Below are 19,469 nucleotides of genomic sequence, written 5' to 3'. Positions count from 1 at the left end.
TATAAAACCCTCAGCCTGTTTACCTGAGTCCTTCAGGGACTGAGTAGTTTTGAACAGCTGAGTTTTCTGGTAAACTATGTGTTTATCATTGTAAGAATTAAGTTTGGGTAAAAATATCTATTAAAAATATATTTAAATTCCCTGATTTTTCTTTCCTTTAATATTTTCTTCCTAAATATTATGAAAGTCATTCAAACTTACTATAGAAATTAAAAAAGAAAAGAAATAGCCATAATTCCGCCACCCAGAAACAACCAGTTAGCATTTTTTCTCAGTTTATTTAACAGAGTATACAGGACATAATTCAAGACTATAAAATAATGAGATTCTCAGTCTACAAAACTATTTCAATAATGGTAAACATTTATTGAGTTCTTTGTAAAGCCTGGTACTATGTTAAACATTCTATATACACGGTCTCATATAGTCCTTACGAGCCAATGTGGTAGGTAATCCTATATCCCTATTTTAGAGATGAACAAAAAAAAAAAAAAGGCTTTGAGAATTTGTCAAGGACCCATAATAAGCCACAGAAACTAAATTCAAATCCTTTTGTCCAACTCTGAAGACTTATCTCTTAACCTCTTCATAAGATTAAAACGCTAAAAGGACACATACTGTTATGAATTTTAAGGGCTCCTACACATGCATCCTTTATACACATCCTTCATGGTTTTTCAAACCATGTCAGATTCTCATTTTTCAATTCTCAAGATACAGCATCTTCTTATAGCATCTTCACCACCTTTCCCATTTACTATCTTAAATGTGACCAATCTCTAACAAAACAAGCTTTTTGACATTTTGTGAAACATTTAAGGAGACTTCCAAGGAATGTAACATATGTAGACTTTGTGACACATATATTGGCATGTGCTCACAGCTCTGTTCTGAGATGAGATGTTATTATTTTGGCTTTGAGACATGAAGGATATGACATTTAAATCTAAACATGAACCAGCCAATCCTGAAAAGTCAGCATACTCATAATCCAAAAAGCTTCAATAGAAATTTAGATAGTAATAGAAGGCGCATTACTCAGAGTCAAGAAACCTGGGTCATATTGGAGGGTAGAACAGTGACTACCTCTACAGAAAATTATGTTCATATACAAGCTACAACAAATATCAAATGTTATATAAAACAAACAACGCAGGGGAGTCCACAAGGATATGGAATGCTTAAGCAAAAAAAAAGGAAGAGGCTCATTCAATGGCTTGTACTAAAAGATAAGCCCCAGATTCTAAAAGAAGGTAGGCAAACTGCTCCCAACTCACCCTGGTCTCAAAAGGTGAAGAAGGTAGAACACCGCAGAAGGAATAATGGAGTACAGTGAAAGGAGGCCCAGGGAGGTTGATAAAAATTAAGGATCAGCACATGTTTTCTTGTTTTAATTGGGGTAAGAACAGTGGACAAAGAGTTGGAGATAGGTTGTTCTGAGGAGACAAAGGGCTGTTTCAGTCTTGGCTGGGGTCAGCCATGTTTATCTTCCATCGAATGTGGACAAATAAAAAGCCTCACAGAAGTATTTTTTATCACATAAGCTTTGCAGGCACGTTGCTTTTAAACCCAATGACATATGCTACTATTTCATGTAACAGATCAAGTTTCCTTTTGTTTGTGAGGTTGTATATGAGTTTCATTAATCAAGTTGCCAATATAATTAAAAATTATTTGTGATTATAGTTTGCTGACATCTAATAATATAGTTATTTTACAACAGCAGAACATATACCTACAGGAAAAGGGTGGCCCGGATGCCTGCAGGGACCAATGGGTAGCCATTTCAAGTATGCTTTTCTTCCACTGGCCTATTCCCCGCTAGGCTCTCTCTTCTCTAAAGAGATTGCAACATGGTATCACTCTGACATGAAAATCCCTAATTCTTAGGAGGCAAAGTAAAAAGTCTAGAGTGCAGTTTAGAGTCTGATTGCTTCTACAGCCCTTTCTAGATTATTCCATGAAGACTCTCAGGATAAGGTCTTCGATACATAGTTAAGACTGAACCCTCATTTCCACCCTTCCATACAATTCTTCTCCCTAAGTCGGCCTCTGTGTCTCTGCACTCTCTCAGGCTGACCTGACAAATCAGCACCTGAGTTTTTCAGGCCAAAAGCTTTTGGTTCCCTACTAAAAAATAAAACAAAACATAAATCAAGTTTGTAAGGGAGAAGGGATAGTTGCCTATAATGTAATAAACATGGTCTTCCTTCCCTCATCATAGTTTATTCAAATTATTAAAAGTGACTATAATTTGTATCCAGGACAATCAAGAATTGATTATATTTCTCTGCTTCCACTATTTGTAAATGTAAATGACAGAGTGTCTCCTAGATGCTTTGGGTATGGTGGAAAAATTAGTCCTTGATAAAACACAATAGATGACCACACAAATTTGAGTACTATTTAAGCCAATTAATTAACCACGATCACTCTAACTTAGGCAATATGATAAATACTTATCTTCACATACAAAGAAAAATGAATAAACTGCCTATAACAATATGGCATTAAAAATCATACTGATGTTCAATATTCTGTGGCTACTAACATTGTGGGCTGTTTTTAAAAGTCAAAAATACTGAACTGTTTAGAAAATTCTGCATAGTAATAGTATTACATTGTGAATTTTATTTTCCAATTTGATCAATAAAGAGGAAAATAATAAAGTTAAGCAGTCAAAAGAAGTAGCAAAAACAAGATAGTCATGCATATATACAGAACATATAGATTCATTTCTAGTTGATTCAATCCTATTTACACATTTAAAATACAAAATAATGGCCGTCTGGCTAGTTCCACTGGTAGAGCATGAGACTCTTAAAATACAAAATACATCTTAATGTGTCAAGATAACCAGTTAGCACCAGGAAAGGAACTTTACTTTAGCTTCTGATTATTTTTTACTTTTATTTTTACTTTATTATTATTATTTTTGAGATGGAGTCTCGCTCTGTCACCCAGGTTGGAGTGCAGTGGCACAATCTTGGCTTACTGCAACCTCCACCTCCCAGGTTCAAGTGATTCTCCTGCCTCAGCCTCCCGAGTAGCTGGGACTCCGACAGGCGCGTGCCACCACACCTGGCTAATTTTTTGTATTTTTAGTAGAGACGGGGTTTCACCATGTTAGCCAGGAAGGTCTCTATCTCCTGACCTCATGATTCGCCCACCTCAGCCTCCCAAAGTGCTGGGATTAATGGCATGAGCCACTGCACCCAGCTTAGCTTCTAATTATGACCTCAGTATCTTGGAATAGATACTGAGGAATACTATGTGTTTATCATCATGAATTAATAAAAAATTAATTTTGAAAAGTAATTGCTGTATATCATCAATTCAAAAGTGATTCAAATGAATTAAAACCTTAAAACTGGTAACTACTTGATGTTGCGAACAACTCTCCTACAGTGGTTTGTCTTCATCTCTTCCAGTGCTTGTTCCAGTTGTTGAACCAAATGGAGCAGGGTGGCTGGGTCTGTCTGTAGAACTCTGGTGTTGTGATCTCCATTTTGATTAAGGTGTAGCTTTATAGTCACTGCTGGTTTAATCTGTTGCCTGAGACTTCTACTTGCAAGCTTGATTTTAAATGAAATAAGAGCACAGTAACTATTTAATAACCATGCTGAATACATATTTATAATTATCTTAAACCATACACAAAAATTAAGTTTCAGATGAATTACAGATTTCAACATGAAAAGTAAACTTTAAAACCTTTGAAAAGAAAATAATGAGAATATATACACAATTTTATGGTATAGAAGATTTCTTAAGCATATAAAAGGCTCAAACCATAAAGACAAAACTGGTAAATTTAACTATAATTTTCTTCAAAGGATACCTAAAGATGGTAAAAAAAAAAACAAGTCATAAACCAAGAGAAGATATTTTGCAACACACATATAACCAAAAAAAGATAGTATCCAGAATGTGTGATGAACTCCTCTCATTTAATAAGAAAAAACCCTCAAAATCCAAGATAAAAATAAACAGAAGATCTAAATAAGCATTTTACAGAAGACAAACAAATAAACATAGAAAAATGTGTTCAACTTCATTAAACATCAGGATAATAGCCAGTAAAACCACATTGAAATACCATTTTACAAATATCAGACTAGCAAAAATTAAAAACCTGTCCATACCAGGCATTGCAAGTGACAGTAATGGGAACTCTCATCCACTGCTGGTAAGGGATGAGAAAATTACTTTGGAAAACAATGTGCATTACCAGCAACTCTACCCCTAGGCATATACCTTAACCTCTTACACATATACATTTATTCATGATAGTATGTTTCCAAGAACCAAAAACTAGAAATACCTCAAATATTAATTAACAACAGAACGGATAAACCAAGAACAATCACAGAATGAACTGCTTACTAAATGGTGAGGAAAGAAATGAACTACAGCAACATGGGTTATCATAGAAGAAACAAAAATGTTGAAAAAGCAAGTCACAGAATACATGCAAGTTTAAAAAATACACAGTTTTGTGACAAAATTTATGTTTTTAAAAAAACTATAAAGAAAAGATTAGGGGCAGGGCGTGGTGGCTCACTCCTGTAATCTCAGCACTTTGGCAGGCTGAGGTGGGTGGATCACAAGGTCAGGAGTTTGAGACCAGCCCGGCCAACAGAGTGCAACCCTGTCTCTACTAAAAATACAAAAATTAGCCAGGCATGGTGGCGTGAGCCTGTAGCCTCAGCTACTTGGGAGGCTGAGGCTGGAGAATCGCTTGAACCCGGGAGGCAGAGACCTGTCTAGCCTGGGCAAGAGAGCGAGACTCCATCTCAAAAAAAAAAAAAAAAAAGAAAGAAAGAAAGAAAAGAAAAGATTGACAGAAAATTCAGGATAATGATTTCCTCCAGGTGGCTGGGAAATGGTTACAATTGGGGGAAGGTACAGGTTCTTCAAAAGTACTGGTTTTATTTGTTAAGTTTGTTGGTGGGTGTACTGGTATTTGTTTTATCATTATTCTTTAAACTGGATATCTATAACCTTTCATTTGTATAACACATTCCAAATTTAAGAAATAAGTACTACTGACATATTTTTAAAAGAAGAAAACCCAAGACTACAAACAATGGACCAACTTGAAGGTCCTTTCAGTCTTTAGATTATCCATTAAAAGGTACCAGGATTATCCAAAGCAATAGTTGATTTGAAGTCTAGGAGAGAAACTGTACAAGACAAGCCTGAAACATCTTGTAATAGGAGAAAGCAAAAAAGTTATCAAAAATAGTGGAGTCATGTCAAGAAGACTAGATTCCAACTTGAAGAGATTTTCGAGTGAATAACAAATCTAAACCTGAGATTTCAGGATTAACTTAATTCCGTAACATAAAATATTTTGACTAGTAACTTCTTCCAAATAATTCTAGGTAACCTGGGCTTTCAAAAGAACCCAAGATACTGATCCAAGGCTGAATTTAATGTCCCCAAGTAATTTGCAAACAATACGTCAATCCCTTTGGGTGAGCTGGTCCCCAAACATAAAATAGGTATTTGCAGGCTAAAGTACCAGTTTAAGATCACCTCTGTAGTACAGATAATTATAGATTATGACACATATACATATTATACATATGATAATTGAAAACAGTACTTATTTATTCAATTATAGTCTGTTTATATTTGTTTTTCCTCTACACTGACAGACAGGGACTGTACTGACAGGGACTGAGTGTATTTGGTGTGTAATTAAGCCATGACTTTTTTGTTGAAAGACTTAAAGCCACTATCCTCCAATTTTTAGACAACATATCTAAATTAAATACCTATACAAATATCTATACTATTCTTTAACAGTTCTAAAAAAGAGATTACATAACGTCTCTAACAAACATCTAGTAAGACATTTTTCTCAGAAAGAAGTTGAATGACAGTACTACAGGACAAAGAACAGTAGCCCACAAAGTTCTTGATATGGACTTTTTTTTTTACTGGGGATGAGAGTCTGTCCTCCTCCCCGTAAACACAACAACAATAAAAGCAACTTTAAAATGAAATGTCTTATTTCAATGCAAATTAGAAAAAAAATCAAAAAACCTTTACTTTGAAGGGCCATACCTCAAAGGCACTGAAAAGGGTATTCTGGCAAAAAACATCAAGTAGGAAACAGGATACATAAGTTATATTTCATGTAGCTACAGTTCCTGAAAGAATTCAGTTCTCTGTTTAGCCTCAGAGCAAACAATATGTGGGCAGGACAGGAAAAGAATGCTTTGAAGTAGTTGTAAATGGACCGGCCCTAAAACGAACATCCTCCGGCATCAGTCTCAGATGGTGGTACATTCAGTTACTAATGCTATTAACAAGGACATCAATTGTGTTGGCAATTTATTAAGTCTGGGGAAATGTTCCTACTAGACACTAAGCTATGATGATTAATTTGATTCCCATAAGTGACTGCACAATAATTAGGTGGTAATTGTCCATCACTACCAGTCTCCATGAGACAAGTCAGTTACTTAAACATGAAAGGCGCCGTATGTAGTTACTAGTTTCCTAGACATTTAGCTAGTCTTATCTGATCTGCCTTTCTCTATGAGCAGAAGAATCCACTCCAGTTAAAATTCTATGCAATGGTTTCAACAAATAAGCTGAGGAACTCAATGAGCTCTGAGTAGTAGCTTTTTTAGCCCTTAAATGCATTTCTCCATAAGAAGCAACATTCATTCGGTATACCCTCAACCTTAAACTGTACTAGTCCTACCAATAGTGTAGTGATTCAAACTCATTTCACTGGGTAAATGAGCTCTCGAGTTTAATTTTAGAAAATTCAATTTCTTAATTTTAACTTGCAAAAATGTCTTCATAATGGACACACTCAAAGCAAATTAATAAAGTCAAAAAAAGAACTATTAAAGCCTATTGCACCCCAAAAGTCAGGGGGCATTCGCACACAAGAGACAGGTAAAGATCTACAAGATAAATTACCGCTGAGCCACATACATGACCATCCCCATATCTCCACCAGGTTATTGTGAAAGGATCTAAATATAAAGGCTTATCCAGTCATTTCCCCCACGAACCCCACAAGACTTGCTGCTTATGAAGTCCCCCAGAGAATGAACTGTTTTGTTCTTTGCTGTATCCACAACACCTGGCACATGTTAGGGGTACAAGAAATATCTGATAAATAATTTAAGAAGCCACTTAACTGCCCTTGCCACCCATTCTTTCTATTCAGCACCAAATGCCTATTATATGCCAGGTATTGTGCTGGGCACACAGTAATGAACAAGACACAATACTTGCCCTCCTGGAGCCTACAGTCTGGCTTATACCACATCCTGTGTTCATGCCTATTCAAGCACTTATCACACTTGATTATAATTGCTGATTTCTAATGAAATTTTATTTTTTGGTCTCCCTCTTACTGAAAGACTGTGAGGACTTAAAGGCAAGCACTGCTATGTCCACAAGGCCTAGCACACACTAGACATTCAATAAATGGTTTGATAACTGAATAGATGTGTAGAAGCAAGAATGGATTAATGGGACATAAGAGATTATCTTTTTAATTGTTTATCTGCACATACCTTAAGATGCTCATGACAATGGGATATTCTCTCTATGCTGGCCACTCTATCCCAAGTGTAAAATTTGAAGATACAGTAAGACAGGTATATCTTTCTTCTGTCCAAATCCTAAGGCTTTTGTCTTAACTCTTACTCCCCTGATGATCCCGCTATTCTTAAATGTTGCTCTTACTTTCAGTGACATTGTGTTGTGCTAGTGGTTGTTTTTCCTAAAACCACGCTTAATTACTGGCTTTTATTTCTATTAGCCATGAGCAACCAATGAGATTCAGTTCAGATGTCAGAGAAATCATTCTCATATGTGATTTCAACTAATCCGGCATCCAAGATTTAGGCCCATATCCTCAACTACTGTAGAGACTGCAACTTAAACAAGCTGTCATCACCTTAAATTCACTCTATCTTGAACTGATTAAGGCCATGTGGGAGTGTGGCTCTAGTGCCGCCTGAACTTCTAATTTTTTCAAAAGTTGCTAAAAATTATAATTCTGGTGTGAAATTTCCTAATTTTTTTTTTCAAACCATAGAAGGGAAGTGGTCAGACTGTGGATACCTTTTTAAGAAACTGACTTGCAGATGGACTAGATGAAGGGCAAGGAGAAGAGTCAAGAAAAAGTCCAAGTATTTTTGGCCTGTGTGATTCAAAGAATGGACGTATCATCTGAGATGGGAGAGGCTGTGGAAGGAGCAGTTTCAGCAGGGAGGGGGTGTATTAGTCCTTTCTTACACTGCTATGAAGAAATAACCGAGACTGGGTAATTTATGAAGAAAAGAAGGCCGGGCGCGGTGGCTCATACCTGTACTCCCAGCACTTTGAGAGGCCAAGGCGGGCAGATCACAAGGTCAGGTGATTGAGACCATCCCGGCTAACAGGGTGAAACCCTGTCTCTACTAAAAATACAAAAAAAATTAGCCAGGTGTGGTGGCACGTGCCTGTGATCCCAGCTACTGGGGCGGCTGAGGCAGGAGAATGGTGTGAACCCGGGAGGTGGAACTTGCAGAGAGCTGAGATCGCACCACTGCACTCCAGCCTGGGTGACAGAGTGAGACTCCGTCTCAAAACATAAAAAAAAGAAAGAAAAGAAGTTTAATTGACACACAGTTCCACATGGCTGGGGAGGCCTCAGGAAACTTTCTTTTTTTTTTTTTTTTGAGACGCAGTCTCGCTCTGTCACCCAGGCTGGAGTGCAGTGGCCGGATCTCAGCTCACTGCAAGCTCCGCCTCCCGGGTTCACGCCATTCTCCTGCCTCAGCCTCCCGAGTAGCTGGGACTACAGGCGCCCGCCACCTCGCCCGGCTAGTTTTTTGTATTTTTTAGTAGAGACGGGGTTTCACTGGGTTCGCCAGGATGGTCTCGATCTCCTGACATTGTGATCCGCCTGTCTCAGCCTCCCAAAGTGCTGGGATTACAGGCTTGAGCCACAGCGCCCGGCCTAGGAAACTTTCAATCATGACAGAATGCACCTCTTCACAGGGCGGTAGGAGAGAGAATGAATGCCAGATGAAGGAGGAAGCCCCTTATAAAACTAGTAGATCTTGTGATAACTCACTATCTATCACAAGAACAGCATGGGGAAAACTGCTCCCATGACTCAATTATCTCCACCTAGTCCCACCCTTGACATATAGGGATTATTACAATTCAAGATGAGATTTGGGTGGGGACACAGAACCAAACCATATCAGTGGGTAAGAAAGGTGGGATTCAGTTTGGAACACACTGCATTTGAATGCTTATCAAATTACCAAAGTGGAGATGAAAATAGGCTTCAACTGTATGACTCTCAAGTTTAGAGGATAGTTCTAGACTAAAGATATACATTTGGGAATCCCAAGAATATGGGGATTATTTAAGACTTCAAATTGGATGAAACCAGCTTGAGAATGTAAGTGGAAAAGGTATGAAGACTCAGAACTGACCTTTGGGGCATCCCAATGTTTAAAGGGCAATGAGATAGAATCAGCAAAGGAGATTGAGAAAGAGGAGCCTGTGAAGTTGGATGAGAATCAGAGGAAGTTATTTCCCAGAAGGCAACTAAAGAAAGTATTTCAAGTAGGAAGGTGTGACTAACTGTGACAAATGCGTTAATAAACAGAATGGCATAAAAACTAAAAAGCGATGACCTTGAGTAAGTTATGAGAGTAGAGTGAAGATTATGAAGTCTGATTAGGAAAAGTTTAAGAGATAACAGGAAGAGAGAGTATACAAACAGAGAGACAACTCTTTCAAGAAGTCTTAGTGTAGGCCAGGCGTGGTGGCTCACGCCTGTAATCCCAGCACTTGGGGAGGCCGAGGCAGGTGGATCACTTCAGGTCAGGAGTTTGAGACCAGCCTGGCCAACATGGTGAAACCCCGTCTCTTCTAAAAATACAAAAATTAGCCAGGCGTGGTGGCACACACCTGGAATCCCACTGTAATCCCAACTACTTGGGAGGCTGAGGCAGGAGAATCACTTGAACCCAGGAGGCAGAGGTTGCAGTGAGCGGAGATCACACCACTGCACTCCAGCCTGAGCAACAGAGTGAGACTGTCTGGGGAAAAAAAAAAAGTCTTAGTATAAAGAGGAGCAAAATAATGGAGCAGCAGCAGGAGGAGTACATGGAGTCAAGACTGGGTTTCTGACTGTGTGCAGAAGGGAGAGGCAAACCAAGTATGACACAGGTAAAAGAGGGAATAATTGCTAGAACTATGTCCTCATGGGGGGAAATGCAGATGGACTGAGGTATACAAGGGAAAAGGCTGCCTGTAGATAAGAGCATGGGCACTTCATCAAGAGGAACAGGAGAGAAGACAAGTGGAGCAAATGGGTCCTGATACAGGCTGAAAGATGCGGTGACAGGTGCGTGTGGGAGTTCTTTCTGTTTGCTTCTCTTTATTAGTCAAGTTGGAAGCAAGGTCAACAGCTAAGCATGTGGAGCATGGAGGAGATGTTGAGGCTTTGAAGAAAGAGATATAGGACATGCATGGTCCCTGCTATCCCAGTGTTTACAGTTTAGTCAAACAAAAAATAAAAAAACAAAAAACCAGGTACATATAAGTGAGATGACTTGCCAAAAGAGGAAGCACAGGTATCATGAAAAGAAAACACAAATGCCACCAAAATTTAACTGTGTCTAGTGGCAGGGGGCATTTCTCCCAAAGGGAGACATCATTTGGAGCACAAACCCTTTCTATAAAGAACCAGATAATATTTTAGGCTTTGCAGACCATACAGTTTCTGGCACATCTACTTAACTCTGCCCTTGTACTTTGAAAGCGGCCATAAATAATACATAACAAAGGAGCATGACTGTATCCCAAAAAAACTTTATTTACAGAAATAGGTAGCAAGCCAGATTTGGCCCACAGGCCATAGTTTGTTGAGCCCTGATTTAAGCTAAGACTTACAAGGATAAGAAAGTCAAGTCAAGAAGAAGTAGCAAAGCAGAAAAAGCATTTCATATAGAGTAAACATAATGTGTAAAGGCCTGATGCTCCTCACATTTTGAATTCCCACCTTCACTCTCTGCCCAGGGGTGCTAGATTAACTTTCCTACATGATTGTTTTTTAAGGTTACCGTCTCTCTCTTTTTTTTTTGAGATGAAGTCTCCCTTTGTTGCCCAGGCTGGAGGGCAACGGCACAATCTCAGCTCATTGCAACCTCCACCTCCTGGGTTCAAGCAATTCTCCTGCCTCAGCCTCCCAAGTAGCTGGGACTACAGGCATGTTGCACCCCGCCCAGTTAATTTTTGTATTTTTAGTAGAGATAGGGTTTCACCATGTTGGCCAGGCTGGTCTCGAACTCCTGACCTCAGGCGATCTGCCTGCCCTGGCCTCTCAAAGTGCTGGGATTACAGGCGTGAGCCACTGCGCATGGCCTTAATGTTACTCTCTTATCCAAATATCTACAAGGGCTTCCTATCGTCTGCTATGTCAGATCTAAACACCTCTAACCAACTTTCTATAACCTATTTGGACATTACCTCCATTTGAATCAGAAGAAGCCACTACAACAGTGGTTTCCAAACTATTGCACATTAGAGTTACCTGGGTGAAAATAAGCTTTAAAAAATCCTGATGCTCAGGCCGAACTCTATACCAATAAATCAGAATCTCTGGGTATTACACACAAACATCAGAATTTCTGTAAAGCTCCCCAGGTTATTCCAATATGAAGTCAAATTTGAAAACAAGTGCACTGTAATACATATTTATCTGTCATTTCCATATCCACGTGGGTCTTTACAACATATTCTGCCTTCTCTACTAAGAATATTTACCCTAATTTTCTCTATTCATTCATCCTTCTGAAATTTCACTTCCTTTTGCTGGAAGCCTTCTTGGATCATGCCAGCACATACACACAATTACACGTGTTGTTGTTGTCGGGTTTTTTTTTTTTTTTTTGAAACAGTTGTCATCTTCATTTATATAATTATATTCTTCTTTCCCCATCAAGAACCTTGTTTTATAAGCTCCTTTAATTACTAGTTATTTTCAGAACACCTAATATCCCTAACCAAGGTGATACCATCTTTTCCAGTTGAAAGTATTTTACACTTCTTTTGTGTCTCAAAGCATTTAGCACACCTCTAATCAGCAAATAGATGGCATTCAATACACATCTACTAATTTATCGCTCTCTGCTTAATAAAGGACTATAAGCAATGGTCTGAATACACCCTTTTGTTTATGTGACTTTAAAATCAACTGAAAGATGAATCTCACGAAAATAATATTGTGAGAGAAGCCAGGTACAGAAGAATATTTACTGAAACATTCCATATATACAAAGTTAAAAGGCAGGTAAATGTAATTTGTGTTAGAAGTCAGGATGCTGGTTACCTTTGGAAAGGAGGGAAGGGGCAGTAATTAGTTAGGAGGCAAGGAGGATGCTTCTGGGGTATAAGCCACAGTTAAATGCGCCATGTGATAATTCATTGAGCGGTACAGTGACCTGTGCACTTTTCTACATCTGTTAAATTTAAACAGAAAAGTTTTTAAACATCTAGGCACCAATCTAAAAAATCTACATAACCATCTCCTTTTCTAAAATAACCGATTTCTTGCAAACTTTGCAAATTAAACTGATTTGAACACACTGAAAATAAAAGAAATGAACTATTTGTGAAATGGCCTAAAAATGAACATTAAAAAACAAAGTTTCAAACCGGATCTTAGTTAAGGTGGTAAAGAATCCAATAAACAGGACACAAACCTAAAATAATTCTTATATTCTACGTCAAGTTAATTTTAAAAATACTATACCTGTACATCTAGTCGCCATTCAAGGTTATGATAACTGGGAAGACTTGGTGCCAATTCACTTAGAATAGTTCTGATCTCTTTTCTGTTGTCCAGATAAAGCTGAAGCAACAATTTGTTTAATTCTTCAGAGAATCCCAGAACAAAAACAGAGTCTTGGAAATCCAGTTCAGAAATCTAAGTGAATTGAGTTTAAAGAACATCAAAATTTATCTTTGTCTAGCTAAAATACTTGAAATACACAAAAGAATATGATATACTCTAATTTATTCTGTCTAGTAAAAGAAACAGCATTCCTTAAAGATAACCACTGCTCACCATTCCAAAATCCAAGTTACTGATACATAAAAGTACTTTATTAAAGTATAAAATGGAAAGAATTGTTAAGATGCCCAGTTTCCCTTCCTATTCTTCATCAAGCCAGACACTGCTGATATGCAAACAAAATATTAATACAGTCTCCCTCCTCTTAGGATACATAAATGGTTTAACAACATGCAGAATTAGAGGTACTTCTATACTAGCTATTTATACCAGCAAGAGGTATTTGTATCAGTAGATATTATATGATTTTTATTTTTTAGGTATGTCTTCAAAAAATCGATTATAAACCATTAACAACATGATTAAAATCCACAGGTACCTGCCAAGACTATGATGTAGAGTACACCAGACTTTTCTTAAGAATCCAGGCAATACAAAACAGTCCAGAGAAACCCTTACCATGAGCTTTGAGCTCTCAGTGAGGAGATACGTTAATCCTTCCACACCATGCTGGACAGTGTCACTACTCACATTCAGTTTTCCTGAGAAAGAAAAGTGAAAACAAGCAAATAAATTACTACTGTGGTATTTATCTTGTTCATATTTGTCTTTAAAAATAAACACTATTTATTACTACATGTTTTCAAACACTGCACGAAAAATAGTAAGTTGGCCAGAGGCTCATGTTCCTTCTCATTCCACTCCCAGCCAAATGCCATTGGTATTTCCCACCATGTAACCTTCTTAACAAAACGCAGTACTGTGGAGACTAGTATAAGGTGCGTAGCCCTTCTCTTGAAAGCGCAGCTCCTTCAAGTCTGGCGGAAGAGGAACTCGACAGGGATTGACTTAATCCCAAAGGCTGCCTCTTACCCAGGGGAAAACAACACTTTTTTAGCAGAAGCGGATTTCTGAACAACTAATAATGATAACCAAATACTTGCATATTTACAGTTGACCCAGCTATTCCACAGACTTTGGTATATTTATACAAAATACTTTTCAGTATTTCTGAAAGTAAGGTGGTATTATGTATGCACATTTTACCATAAGAAAACTGATTTAATAGAAGCTTTAACAATCTCACAGCTCCTTCAGAGACGGGCAGGATTTGCACCCTGACTGAGGAGCTCTGCTGGTTTTATTCTACTACAATCGGAACAAGATCCTAGGAGTCACAATAATCCCTTTCTCTCCCGGGAGACAGGGAATGGATCGCAACCGCCCTGGCAGCCTGCGGAGCCGTCCCCTTCCCCTTCTTACTGGCAGCGCCTTCGTAGATTTTTGGGTTTGTGCCGCGCCTCAGGAATTCCACAGCAATCCGCCCAAACTCGGCGACCACTGCAATGAAAGTCAGAAGGCTGTTGAGTGCCGGGCGCTGCCTTTGACCTCCTCCCCAGCCCACAGAACACCGCCCCCACACCCTCTGACCCGCGCTGTCCACTTGAGGCAGGAAGGCCAGGTGCTCCTTATGCTCCTCGGACAACTCCAGCAGCATCTTCACTGTCCTACGATTTCACCCCGCAGCGCGGACCCCGCCTTCCCCTCTTCCGGCGCCGGTGTCCGGGCGCCTAGAGGCTCCGGCGTCGCAGCGTCCGGAGCTTTGGGTTCCGGCCTACGAACTAACGCCCTACACTCGGACGCCCCCTGCGGCGCAGGCTAAGGTCAGAACGTTCTGCCTTTTGTAAATCATCCCGCAAAGGTGTAGTGAGTGCCGGCTGGGTGCAAGGTGCTAGGCTCTGTGGGAGATGAAAAAGTGTTCCCAATCCGACACGCCCCCTCGTGGAGCATACATTAATATCAATAGCTCACATTTGTTAAGCACTAACCGTGTCAGGAAGTGTTCTTACATTTATTAAATACATTTGGAGTTCACAAGAACCCTGTGAGATAGGTTCCATTATAATTTCCCCGAGAGATAGGGAAACTGAGAGACAAGTCCAGCAACTGACACTTTTATAAAGCTAATAGTTTCCACAGAGCTTCTGTATATGTTATCTTAAATGTATCTCAGTTAATATCCTCAACAGCCTTGGCTTTGTTTTTACAGATAAAGAGACAAAGTTCCAGAGATTATATGACAAAGCCTGTGACAGAGCTAGAAGGAAAGGGTTAGATCCCTCACTTACCTGCTCCAAAGCCCATCCTTCCACCTACCAGGCTGAAAGCTTGTGACAAGGTTTATGAGTGATTATAAATTAGGATAAAGATAATGATGACAATGACCGCTGCTTACAGCAATGTCTTTCTCTCTCTCTCTCTCTCTCTTTTTTTTTTGGATAGAGCCTCACTCCCAGGCTGGAGTGCAGTGGCGGGATGTCAGCTCACTGCAACCTCCGACTCCCGGGTTCACTCGATTCTCTTGCCTCAGCCTCCTGAGTAGCTGGGATTACAGGTGCCCACCACCATGCCTGGCTAATTTTTGTATTTTTAGTAGAGATGGGATTTCACCATGTTGGCCAGGCTGGTCTTGAACTCCTGACCTCAAGTCATCCAGCCGACTCGGCTTCCCAAAATGCTGGGATTACAGGCGTGAGCCACCACACCTGGCCCAGAGCAATGTTTTTAAAAAAGTGTTTAGGGCCTGTGATAATTTAGTTCCTTTTCCAACTCTCTCTTCTCACCTACTGTGGTTCAAAGATAAGAGACTATAAAGTTGCTAATTGATAGGAATATGATTCTTCAAATCTCAACCCCTTTAAAATGGAGGGCGTGGAGGAGGAGAGGGGAAGGGGAGGAGACTCTTCATATGTCTTTTCTGAGGCTTGAGACAACTCTTTCTATATTCTGAGTCTCCCAGGCAGACTAAAAATTGGAAGAGGTTTTCAATTAACTTCTCTGTGTCTACTTTGTCCTTCACATCTGACTGAAATTGTTTCTTCCACTGTGGCACAGAAAGACAGGTCCTTGAACTTATTAATTACGTCTTGAAGTAGCATTTGCAGAGAGAACATAATTTTTACTTAGACTGTGGATTGCAGATCAGCAAAAATTGCATCATTTCCTGAAGTTGCCTTTATTCATACGTTATTGAGAAAACATCCATTATTAAAGAATAATTTTCAGAACAGGTAAAATCGTGACTCTTCTACAAGTGTACAATGAACACATGTCACAAAATGTATTGAACTAGTTAATGAGAGAATTAGTGAGAGTACAGTAAAAACCCATTTCAACTGATTCAAAAGAGGTATTCAAGAACTGTACATATTTAGGGAATAGGAATGCTGAAATGAATTTGCAAATAGTTACAGTAGTATGCCAATATGAAATGGCCTTTCTTCTCTGTAATCTCAGGGAATGAAGTGAGGACAGGTGAGGTGAAGGTGAGACTAGGGAGTGGCACAATGGGCTGTCTAAAGTCCATGGTCAAGGACCATGGCCAGGTGTGGTGGTTCATGCCTGTAAACCCAGCACTTTGGAAGGTCAAGGCAGGAGGATCACTTGAGAGCAGAAGTTCAAGTCTAGCCTGACCAACATGGTGAAACCCCATCTCTACTACAAATACAAAAATTAGCCAAGCATGGTGGCATGTACATGTGGTCCCAGCTACTTGGTAGCCCAAGGCATGAGAATTGCTTGAACCCAGGAAGCAGAGGTTGCAGTGAGCCAAAATTGGAGTCACTGCACTCCAGCCTGGGTGACAGAGTGAGACACTGTTAAAAAAAAAGAAACCAAGTTTTATCCAAGAAAAACCAGCCTGAGAGTTAAAACACCCTAGGATAATTTATAGAGTGACTTCTGTTGCCATAGATGATATAGTTTTTTAGAAAAAATTACCTGAGTGAAAACTCAAAACTCTAGATTCCATATCTGGCTCTGACACTACCTGTATGACTTCCAGTAAGTTGTTTTTATGTTATAAGCATAGTCTCTTCATCTGTAAAATTGGTATTTTAATAATGCCCTTCTGTGCCATGCAGGACTGTTATGATACTCAGCTGAACTAATAAAATTGATTTTGATGATCAAATGAAACAATAAATTAGAATTAAGCAAACAGCAGCATTTACATTTTATAGGAGCAGATTTTATGCTCCTATAAATTCACAAACAATCATCTTAAAAGCCATTCATTTAATTCAACAAACATTTACTGAGCAATTCCTTAAAGGTTCAAAGATATGCTATGCTTTGGCAATTTGTAGATGAATAAAACAATGTCTTTGCCCTCTAGGAGGTGTCAGAAAAGTGAGGGAGACAGATAATGAAGTAATTCCAATACAGTGTGATGAATAGCAATACTTGAAAAATGAACAAAATGACAAGGAAGCACAGAGAATACACGTTAACTCTAATTTGAAAGAATCAGGCTGAGAATAAATGTCCCAGCGTATCATGTGTATGTTAATACTAATGCTCTACAATTAGATTTACATTATAAATATATACAGTCTTAATGTCACTTCATGCAATCTTACTTCCAGGGCGAATGTGAACAAAGAATAAATACTCAGTATTTTTTTCACTTGATGCTGGTAGGGAACAAAGCTTCATATCAATTATCCCCTCATATTCTCTCTGCATCTTTATATCCCCCTCCAGCTCATGTGTCTTTCTTTTCTCTTACATTTTCCCATCTTTTTCTCCTTCTTCAGTATTCTAGCCCAGAATCCTTGCACAGGGTATTTCCTTAGCTGTGTTTCAATGACACATAAAATATTATCACCCCCTGCAAGGAATTACAGCTCAATTCACTACACTGTCAAGAGGACATTAACGTGGTGACAAGCCTCACTCACACCATCCACCTTCTCATGACTCTAAAGCTGGCACCAAATGCATGAATTAGCTCCTGAGATTTTAAAAAAATATTTAATTCATTAAAAAATTGTATTATAAATGCAAACAGAAAAAGGTACAGATTTTAAAAATACTCATTATTGAATTTTCTCAAATTAAACACACTTATTACTCCAGAACAAGAAATAGAATGTTACAACACCCCAGAATTTCTGCTATGCCTCCTGCCAGTCACTATCATCTCTTGTTTTCTCTATAGTGAACTAATACCTATACACATGCTGCCTTACAACATCCCTGTAGAATCATCTGTGTGAGTGTGTATGTGTGAGTGTGTGCACATGCATGTGTGTGTGTTTGTATTAACCTTTGTGCCCCAACCTTGCAATATCTAACTGGGAACTCAAAGGCATTTTTTTAGAATGAGCCTTAGATTTTAGGTGCCTCCGACTGTTGTACCAAAATCTATCTTATAATCATCTTAGTAAATTGCCTCAAAAATATAAAATATTTAGAAAAAAACTTTAACAGAAGATTTACAAGACCTATATACTAAAAATTACAAAACTTTGCTGAGAGGAATTAAGAAATAATTGGAGATATATACCACCGATACAGAAATATGTCATGGATAATAAGATTTAATATTATTAAAAGGTCAGTTGTACCCAATCAGAATAATTCCAACAGGCTTTTTTTTTTTTTTTTTTCCCCGCAGTTGCAAGATTTAATAGAGTGAAACAGAGCTCCCATACAAAGGGAGGGAACCCAAAGAGGGTAGCCATTGCTGGCTCAAATGCCTGGGTTTATATCCAGATCATTGTCCATCCCGCTGTGCTCTCAGGCAATAGATGATTGGCTATTTCTTTACCTCCTGTTTTTGCCTAATTAGTATTTTAGTGAGCACTCTTTACTATCTGTTTGGTTGGGTGTGAGCTAAGTTGTAAGCCCCGTGTTTAAAGATGGAAGCTGTCACCTTCCCAGCTAGGCTTAGGGATTCTTAGTCAGCCTGGGAAATCCAGCTAGTCCTGTCTCTCTCAGTCTCCATTCTCAACAGGAAAACCCAAGTGCTGTTGGGGAGGTTGGCTGATGACCGTTCTAACTGCTTCCTGCTGAATTGGGGTGTATAGGGGTTGTGCAGTTGAGATTTCCTCAGGAGGGGTGCCTTCGATGTCATTAACATCGGAGCATGGGCTAGCAGGCTGGTTCAGGGGTCCACGGTAGATCTGAGCCATGGACTGCATCTGGGGCTCCATGTGAAGAACCATTTGTAGCTTTACAACTTTGATTCTGGAAGAGACAAACTTAACAAGGAAGTTAAAGATACAGGGATTGAAATGTATGGCCTGCAGTGCAGGGGATTATTTCTTTGGCACACTTCACAGGCCCTGGTTGTCTGCTTGATAGTTTTGAAGAGGCCTGGTCCAGTAAATAATGATTTGGCCATCTGATGGGTGCTATCAATGCCTAAGGGAAAGGTTTGGTGAAGGGTTTTAAGTAATTTCCATTGATTAGCTGCAGGCTAAAGTATTTTCCCTTCTTTGGTGGCTAGCCATCCTGAGGGGGAGGAAACCATGTCCTCTTGAGGTTCCCCATTCTATTTCTCCTGCTGAGTACTGGGGCTTGGTTTCCTGGAGGGGATTATCCCATACTAGGGGTCCTTCTA

General features: G+C 39.1%; 1 protein-coding gene across 1 annotated transcript; it reads right to left on the bottom strand.

Annotated features, from left to right (window-relative positions):
* Positions 1–258: 258 nt before the first annotated feature.
* COMMD2 (COMM domain containing 2) lies at positions 259–14,627 on the bottom strand. Its single transcript, XM_009201526.4, has 5 exons — positions 14,492–14,627; positions 14,324–14,401; positions 13,520–13,602; positions 12,800–12,973; positions 259–3,575 (listed from the first exon to the last, which is right to left on the bottom strand). Exons 1-5 carry the CDS (start codon positions 14,556–14,558, stop codon positions 3,378–3,380), a joined length of 600 nt encoding a protein of 199 aa, XP_009199790.1. The 5' UTR covers positions 14,559–14,627; the 3' UTR covers positions 259–3,377.
* Between the last annotated feature and the right edge of the window lie 4,842 nt (positions 14,628–19,469).

This window comes from Papio anubis, chromosome 2, assembly GCF_008728515.1.
Source record: "Papio anubis isolate 15944 chromosome 2, Panubis1.0, whole genome shotgun sequence".
Classification (NCBI taxonomy): domain Eukaryota; kingdom Metazoa; phylum Chordata; class Mammalia; order Primates; family Cercopithecidae; genus Papio; species Papio anubis.
Note: the sequence above shows the minus strand (reverse complement) of the source record. Positions and strands in the feature narration are given on the sequence as shown.

What these genes read in the sequence shown, in the direction of transcription:
- COMMD2 (XM_009201526.4), bottom strand. Translation starts at nt 14,558, where the DNA reads ATGCTGCTGGAGTTGTCCGAGGAGCATAAGGAGCACCTGGCCTTCCTG. An exon ending in AATCTACGAAGGCGCTGCCA is followed by an intron (nt 13,603 to 14,323) that starts GTAAGAAGGGGA and finishes TTTCTTTCTCAG; the next exon opens with GAAAACTGAATGTGAGTAGT. An exon ending in AATGGCGACTAGATGTACAG is followed by an intron (nt 3,576 to 12,799) that starts GTATAGTATTTT and finishes TTTAAAATCAAG; the next exon opens with CTTGCAAGTAGAAGTCTCAG.